This window comes from Trifolium pratense, linkage group LG2 (genome assembly GCF_020283565.1).
Source record: "Trifolium pratense cultivar HEN17-A07 linkage group LG2, ARS_RC_1.1, whole genome shotgun sequence".
Classification (NCBI taxonomy): Eukaryota; Viridiplantae; Streptophyta; class Magnoliopsida; order Fabales; family Fabaceae; genus Trifolium; species Trifolium pratense.
Window position 1 is genome coordinate 30861799 of NC_060060.1, and position 8878 is coordinate 30870676.

Sequence of the window (8878 nt, forward strand, 5' to 3'; positions counted from 1 at the left end):
TTACGCCGGAGCCAGGAATATGGAAAAAGAAATGAGATTCGCTGCACAATAAAAGTAGGATATTAATAGAGTATTTAGTAACATAAACGAAAGCATGACAAAATTTGACCTACAATAATTTATTTACGCTAAAATAAAATTATTTATTTTAAAAATAGATCAATCTCTGCCCTCCATTATATTTTTATTTTAATCTAATGGTACTATTATTAATAAAAATAGTTTATAAATAACAAAGGTCATTAAGTTAAAATAAAATGGAAGAAAGAACATTTTTTTGTGTGTATATCTAATGCTTAAAGTTACTTACATCGGAGCCAGGAATATAGAAAAGGAGATAAGATTCACCGCACAATAAAAGGTAATTACACACATGCACACATATACACACATAGTAATTTATTTATTTTAACACATACGCACACGCACGCACGCACGCACGCACGCACGCATATACACATGCATATCATTAAACGAGTATATTTGTTTAAACAAAAATAAACATTCCTAATGAGCTACAAACAAAGACTATCAATAAGACCAAGAATGAACCGATCACAAACTTAAAACGTGCAAATAATTTTTAAATAAACTAGAATTTATAAATATAAATGTGTATATACCCGAAATTTAAGTTAAGCAACTAAAAATGTAATTACCATAAAAGCAGATGGTGAGTTAGGGACAGTTTAAATTAAAAAAATGAAAGAAAGAACATTTTTTGATACATAAAAGCAGATGGTGAGTTAGGGACAATTTATTACCTGCCACCTCTACCAGGCGGCCATGTTGCTCCACTAATTCAACCACAACATCTGATTCTGGAGCAATTTCCACGATCTCCTCGACATCCTCGACAACTTCAATATCTGGCTGTCGCCGACCAGTACGAGAATAGTGACCATATACGGATAGCTGAATGGCTCCCAATGCGAGTCCAATCACATTGGGGAGCTGACAAAAAAATAAAGAATTAATAAATAAATAAATAAATAAATGTGTCAAAAAAAATTTAAATGATTAATTTAATTGATTTGTTACTTACATAAATGTAAATATTCTTCAAGAGAAAACCATAGATAAGCCACGCTCCGGCACTGACAATGAGACAGCCAATAAGAGCTATCGGCATGGACTCCACTCTCCTCGTACGAACTACATGTATCTACACACATAATATTGATAAAACATACAACAAATTAACGATTTAAATAATAATAATAATAATAATAGGAAATTTTGGATATTAAATTATTAACTTACCACGGCGCTAAGAGGTGCCGCGAAAACAACAATCGAAACGGATGTACAGATCCATCCGAGTACAGTGACATGATTCTTCTTAGCTACAAAAAATTGTATAGCTAAGAAGATCGGTGCAAATAATCCAACGATCATTGCGATGAGCAATATGATCGTGAATCGCTGTAATTAAAAAAAAAATAGAAACAAACTTAGAAGTACAAATAATTTTTAAATAAACTAGAATTGATAGATATAAAGGTGTATTACCCGAGTAGGTGTGGGGCATATACAATATAGATGACTATGTAAATAGTCTCTATAACGGCTCCAGCGGCATTTATGGATATAATCAGCATGCCATCTGGCTGCTGAAATCCATAATAAAGCCATAAGATACATCCGAACAGTCCTACCAAGTATGGTAGTGACGGGATGTTCGCGGCACTCCTCCTCCTATGAATACGGAGAAAAGTGGCACTGCAATAATTTATTCACGTCAAGATAAAATTACTAATGGAACTATTATTAATAAAAACAGTTTATTAACAAAAAATGTCGTTGTTACTTACGCCGGAGCCAGGAATATGGAAAAAGAAATGAGATTCGCTGCACAATAAAAGTAGGATATTAATAGAGTATTTAGTAACATAAACGAAAGCATGACAAAATTTGACCTACAATAATTTATTTACGCTAAAATAAAATTATTTATTTTAAAAATAGATCAATCTCTGCCCTCAATTATATTTTTATTTTAATCTAATGGTACTATTATTAATAAAAATAGTTTATAAATAACAAAGGTCATTAAGTTAAAATAAAATGGAAGAAAGAACATTTTTTTGTGTGTATATCTAATGCTTAAAGTTACTTACATCGGAGCCAGGAATATAGAAAAGGAGATAAGATTCGCCGCACAATAAAAGGTAATTACACACATGCACACATATACACACATAGTAATTTATTTATTTTAACACATACGCACACGCACGCACGCACGCATATACACATGCATATCATTAAACGAGTATCTTTGTTTAAACAAAAATAAACATTCCTAATGAGCTACAAACAAAGACTATCAATAAGACCAAGAATGAACCGATCACAAACTTAAAACGTGCAAATAATTTTTAAATAAACTAGAATTTATAAATATAAATGTGTATATACCCGAAATTTAAGTTAAGCAACTAAAAATGTAATTACCATAAAAGCAGATGGTGAGTTAGGGACAGTTTAAATTAAAAAAATGAAAGAAAGAACATTTTTTGGTACATAAAAGCAGATGGTGAGTTAGGGACAGTTTATTACCTGCCACCTCTACCAGGCGGCCATGTTGCTCCACTAATTCAACCACAACATCTGATTCTGGAGCAATCTCCACGATCTCCTCGACATCCTCGACAACTTCAATATCTGGCTGTCGCCGACCAGTACGAGAATAGTGACCATATACGGATAGCTGAATGGCTCCCAATGCGAGTCCAATCACATTGGGGAGCTGACAAAAAAATAAAGAATTAATAAATAAATAAATAAATAAATAAATGTGTCAAAAAAAATTTAAATGATTAATTTAATTGATTTGTTACTTACATAAATGTAAATATTCTTCAAGAGAAAACCATAGATAAGCCACGCTCCGGCACTGACAATGAGACAGCCAATAAGAGCTATCGGCATGGACTCCACTCTCCTCGTACGAACTACATGTATCTACACACATAATATTGATAAAACATACAACAAATTAACGATTTAAATAATAATAATAATAATAATAGGAAATTTTGGATATTAATTTATTAACTTACCACGGCGCTAAGAGGTGCCGCGAAAACAGCAATCGAAACGGATGTACAGATCCATCCGAGTACGGTGACATGATTCTTCTTAGCTACAAAAAATTGTATAGCTAAGAAGATCGGTGCAAATAATCCAACGATCATTGCGATGAGCAATATGATCGTGAATCGCTGTAATTAAAAAAAAAAAAAGAAACAAACTTAGAAGTACAAATAATTTTTAAATAAACTAGAATTGATAGATATAAAGGTGTATTACCCGAGCAGGTGTGGGGCATATATAATATAGATGACTATGTAAATAGTCTCTATAACGGCTCCAGCGGCATTTATGGATATAATCAGCATGCCATCTGGCTGCTGAAATCCATAATAAAGCCATAAGATACATCCGAACAGTCCTACCAAGTATGGTAGTGACGGGATGTTCGCGGCACTCCTCCTCCTATGAATACGGAGAAAAGTGGCACTGCAATAATTTATTCACGTCAAGATAAAATTACTAATGGAACTATTATTAATAAAAACAGTTTATTAACAAAAAATGTCGTTGTTACTTACGCCGGAGCCAGGAATATGGAAAAAGAAATGAGATTCGCTGCACAATAAAAGTAGGATATTAATAGAGTATTTAGTAACATAAACGAAAGCATGACCAAATTTGACCTACAATAATTTATTTACGCTAAAATAAAATTATTTATTTTAAAAATAGATCAATCTCTGCCCTCCATTATATTTTTATTTTAATCTAATGGTACTATTATTAATAAAAATAGTTTATAAATAACAAAGGTCATTAAGTTAAAATAAAATGGAAGAAAGAACATTTTTTTGTGTGTATATCTAATGCTTAAAGTTACTTACATCGGAGCCAGGAATATAGAAAAGGAGATAAGATTCGCCGCACAATAAAAGGTAATTACACACATGCACACATATACACACATAGTAATTTATTTATTTTAACACATACGCACACGCACGCACGCACGCACGCATATACACATGCATATCATTAAACGAGTATCTTTGTTTAAACAAAAATAAACATTCCTAATGAGCTACAAACAAAGACTATCAATAAGACCAAGAATGAACCGATCACAAATTTAAAACGTGCAAATAATTTTTAAATAAACTAGAATTTATAAATATAAATGTGTATATACCCGAAATTTAAGTTAAGCAACTAAAAATGTAATTACCATAAAAGCAGATGGTGAGTTAGGGACAGTTTAAATTAAAAAAATGAAAGAAAGAACATTTTTTGGTACATAAAAGCAGATGGTGAGTTAGGGACAGTTTATTACCTGCCACCTCTACCAGGCGGCCATGTTGCTCCACTAATTCAACCACAACGTCTGATTCTGGAGCAATCTCCACGATCTCCTCGACATCCTCGACAACTTCAATATCTGGCTGTCGCCGACCAGTACGAGAATAGTGACCATATACGGATAGCTGAATGGCTCCCAATGCGAGTCCAATCACATTGGGGAGCTGACAAAAAAATAAAGAATTAATAAATAAATAAATAAATAAATGTGTCAAAAAAAATTTAAATGATTAATTTAATTGATTTATTACTTACATAAATGTAATTATTCTTCAAGAGAAAACCATAGATAAGCCACGCTCCGGCACTGACAATGAGACAGCCAATAAGAGCTATCGGCATGGACTTCACTCTCCTCGTACGAACTACATGTATCTACACACATAATATTGATAAAACATACAACAAATTAACGATTTAAATAATAATAATAATAATAGGAAATTTTGGATATTAAATTATTAACTTACCACGGCGCTAAGAGGTGCCGCGAAAACAGCAATCGAAACGGATGTACAGATCCATCCGAGTAAGGTGACATGATTCTTCTTAGCTACAAAAAATTGTATAGCTAAGAAGATCGGTGCAAATAATCCAACGATCATTGTGATGAGCAATATGATCGTGAATCGCTGTAATTAAAAAAAAAATAGAAACAAACTTAGAAGTACAAATAATTTTTAAATAAACTAGAATTGATAGATATAAAGGTGTATTACCCGAGCAGGTGTGGGGCATATATAATATAGATGACTATGTAAATAGTCTCTATAACGGCTCCAGCGGCATTTATGGATATAATCAGCATGCCATCTGGCTGCTGAAATCCATAATAAAGCCATAAGATACATTCGAACAGTCCTACCAAGTATGGTAGTGACGGGATGTTCGCGGCACTCCTCCTCCTATGAATACGGAGAAAAGTGGCACTGCAATAATTTATTCACGTCAAGATAAAATTACTAATGGAACTATTATTAATAAAAACAGTTTATTAACAAAAAATGTCGTTGTTACTTACGCCGGAGCCAAGAATATAGAAAAAGAAATGAGATTCGCTGCACAATAAAAGTAGGATATTAATACAGTATTTAGTAACATAAACGAAAGCATGACAAAATTTGACCTACAATAATTTATTTACGCTAAAATAAAATTATTTATTTTAAAAATAGATCAATCTCTGCCCTCCATTATATTTTTATTTTAATCTAATGGTACTATTATTAATAAAAATAGTTTATAAATAACAAAGGTCATTAAGTTAAAATAAAATGGAAGAAAGAACATTTTTTTGTGTGTATATATAATGCTTAAAGTTACTTACATCGGAGCCAGGAATATAGAAAAGGAGATAAGATTCGCCGCACAATAAAAGGTAATTACACACATGCACACATAGTAATTTATTTATTTTAACACATACGCACACGCACGCACGCACGCACGCATATACACATGCATATCATTAAACGAGTATCTTTGTTTAAACAAAAATAAACATTCCTAATGAGCTACAAACAAAGACTATCAATAAGACCAAGAATGAACCGATCACAAATTTAAAACGTGCAAATAATTTTTAAATAAACTAGAATTTATAAATATAAATGTGTATATACCCGAAATTTAAGTTAAGCAACTAAAAATGTAATTTTTCCAATTAACAATTATAAGGTTCCAATTACATTCTGAATTAGAAACACTAAATTTAAGATTAACTTAAATGTTTATCCATTCTGAAATTTCAACTTATGATTATAACTACATTTCAAATAAAATTGAAACCAAAAGATTCTCAAGCTACTACAACTACGGAGAAAAGTGGGCCTGCAAAAATTTATTATGCCAAAATAAAATTATTAATGGCACTATTAGTAATAAAAATAGTTTATAAAGAACAAAGGTCATTGTTACTTACACCGGAGCCAAGAATATAGAAAAAGAAATGAGATTCGCTGCACAATAAAAGTAGGATATTAATACAGTATTTAGTAACGTAAACGAAAGCATGACAAAAGATGGAGATAAAAATATTATAAATATTTTATTCCACTATTACCCTTGATTAAAAACACTTGTATAAAGTATAACAGAGTATTATAAAAATATTATCTCCATCAACAATTCAAATTTCAACCTCTCAAATAATATATATCTAAGTAGCTATCAACTAATCTACATCTACGGTACAAGACCAAAGCTGAGGAGAAACAAATTACAACCAGTACTCGGAATACTCCTCAAATGACTTACTGTTATTGCATTCACCACTCTCCATATGCTCTACATTCACCACTGTGCATTCATTCACATTCTCCTCAACTATTACCGATTTCCTCTTCTTATCATTTGGAAACATTAATTCACAAATTCAAATAAGTTATCAGAAAATTAAGTTTTACAAAATCATTATAATAACAACACAAGAGCTATTAAATCATATATAACAATGAATGAAAAATTGTGAATCATGATGAATATAGGATTAGGGTTTGCGAGTGAGTGAATAAGAGGGAAAAGAAAAATTACGGTGGATAGTGAGTTGAAATGTCATGTCTTCTGGAAAGGGGCGTTTACGGGATGATGATACTCTTGACACTGAAGCTTCTGAAGAAGAATAAAGAAAAGCAGTTAAAGGATTACATGTAATTAGTTATGGATTTGACTTATTAGCATTCATATTTAAAGTTCCTTTAGAATATTTTTTTTGTTATTGCTCTGCATCTTGTCAAATTAACATATGATATATTCAAAAACTAAACTCTACTCTACTCGATTTCAATTACGATCTCTATAAACGAAATAGCTCATAAACTAGCATGAGAAATTGAAATTTGTCGTAGGTGCCGGCCTCATTAAACGGTACCTGTGTTTAAACAAAAATAAACATTCCCAATGAGCTACAAACAAAGACCATCAATATATAAGACCAAGAATGAACGAATCACAAAACCCAGAAACTAAACCACACAACTACTATCTAAGAGCATTTGAACAAGATAACACGAGTCTCTTACATTATCATGGTCTACGCAGAAACTATGCAGCATCATCATCAACAGACATATCATCTGCAGTGGCCAAAGATGAAGATGCTCCTTCTAAAAAATAGAAATTGTAAACATATCATCAAATAAATTATCATTTGGAAACCTCATTTAAAAAACAACACATGAGCTATTAAATCAGATATAACAATGAATGAAAATTTGTGAATCGTAATAAATAATAAGATTAGGGTTTGTGAGTGAATAAGAGGGAGAAGAAAAATTGCACTGGATTTTTGGGGGAATTGTCATCGTTTTCTTGAAGGTGGCGTCTTATTTAATTTATTTATTTTAACACGCACGCGCACGCGGGTAAACGCACGCACATACACATAGTAAGTTAAAAAATTTGGTGCCCTTAAAATTTTGGTGTCGGGAATGCAGTCGCTCCTCTCGAGCACCTCCAAAACCCTCTTGTTCTAATTAGTTATATCATCTACAGCAATATGGATGTAGATACTAAAGTTAGTAGGGTTTCATAGACATGAACATGATGAAGAAGAGGGGGAGTTTCAGTCATAGCGTGGGTGACACGGCATAATATGTCTCCTATTTTCCAATAATCACAATATAAATTATGTACTAGGAAGAAATCATGCAAGGAGAAAACCATAACTTACAGTTGTTGCTTAAAGTTAAGAGTTGTAGAATTCATTGTGTTATACAATGCGTCGGGTCTCATTAAGCTAAGAGTTTTAGAATTTGTACTCTGAAAATGTTGAGATCCCACATTTATTTACGAGAGATATAGCAAAATTAATCCTTGAAATTCTTAAAGCTAACTCTTGAGATTGAGTTAGATAATATTTTGAGAACAAAAATTCATCCAAGACAACAAATTAAAATAAATAATCTAACAACGGTCAAATCATACAAAGTAGAATCTTATCCTACATAAAAAAAAAAAAAAATAGTGTTATTTGTTTTGAGAATTTTATATAATTTAGTCAACTTTTATTTTTATATATATAGCGACACTTTTTTTAGAATCTTATTCTGATAATAATCATGAGTTTCCCCCTAGGAACCATAAGAAAATGATGAACGACCATTATTCATGTTTTTGAAGCTGTAATGTTAGGTTCCCTTTCTTCAAATAACTTGGTAGAATTAATATGGGCAACCTACATTCACTCAAATAATTAAGGACATTTTATCAACTTATCCTCATTTTGTTATCCCTTCTTTATATTTATGTCTACGTTAAGGTTTTGGATTTTAAACTTGCAATTTAAGCTAGACAGGTTATTGATCAATTGGTCTTGATCAAGTTTAAAAGCAAATTGTCACTACTTGAATTAACCCAACAAGATATTAGATTGAATTACATAAAGTCACATAATATTGAATTATAAAGCAAAAGTTGACTTGGAACTATTTAACATGAGATTATTTTGTAATTTTTTTTTTTTGAGAGATTTCTATCTATTAAC

General features: G+C 31.5%; 2 protein-coding genes across 2 annotated transcripts; both read right to left on the bottom strand.

Annotated features, from left to right (window-relative positions):
• On the bottom strand, positions 1 to 1635 carry LOC123904537 (bidirectional sugar transporter N3-like). The gene is made up of 5 exons (XM_045954186.1): positions 1513 to 1635; positions 1264 to 1425; positions 1046 to 1165; positions 765 to 954; positions 1 to 41 (listed from the first exon to the last, which is right to left on the bottom strand). Exons 1-5 carry the CDS (start codon positions 1633 to 1635, stop codon positions 1 to 3), a joined length of 636 nt encoding a protein of 211 aa, XP_045810142.1.
• A 1978-nt stretch (positions 1636 to 3613) lies between these two features.
• LOC123904538 (bidirectional sugar transporter SWEET15-like) lies at positions 3614 to 6757 on the bottom strand. Its single transcript, XM_045954187.1, has 6 exons — positions 6652 to 6757; positions 5115 to 5215; positions 4866 to 5027; positions 4651 to 4770; positions 4370 to 4559; positions 3614 to 3654 (listed from the first exon to the last, which is right to left on the bottom strand). The coding sequence occupies exons 1-6, from the start codon at positions 6755 to 6757 to the stop codon at positions 3614 to 3616; spliced, it is 720 nt and encodes a 239-aa protein (XP_045810143.1).
• Positions 6758 to 8878: the final 2121 nt, after the last annotated feature.

Bases quoted from the DNA above. Each gene is read 5' to 3' on its own strand.
- LOC123904537 (XM_045954186.1), bottom strand. From the start codon at position 1,635: ATGGCTTTATTATGGATTTCAGCAGCCAGATGGCATGCTGATTATATC. The intron at 955-1,045 runs GTAAGTAACAAA...TTTTTTTGTCAG, and splicing joins TGAAGAATATTTACATTTAT to CTCCCCAATGTGATTGGACT. The intron at 42-764 runs GTAATAAATTGT...TTTATTGTGCAG, and splicing joins CCGCCTGGTAGAGGTGGCAG to CGAATCTCATTTCTTTTTCC.
- LOC123904538 (XM_045954187.1), bottom strand. From the start codon at position 6,757: ATGTTTCCAAATGATAAGAAGAGGAAATCGGTAATAGTTGAGGAGAAT. The intron at 4,560-4,650 runs GTAAGTAATAAA...TTTTTTTGTCAG, and splicing joins TGAAGAATAATTACATTTAT to CTCCCCAATGTGATTGGACT. The intron at 3,655-4,369 runs GTAATAAACTGT...TTTATTGTGCAG, and splicing joins CCGCCTGGTAGAGGTGGCAG to CGAATCTCATTTCTTTTTCC.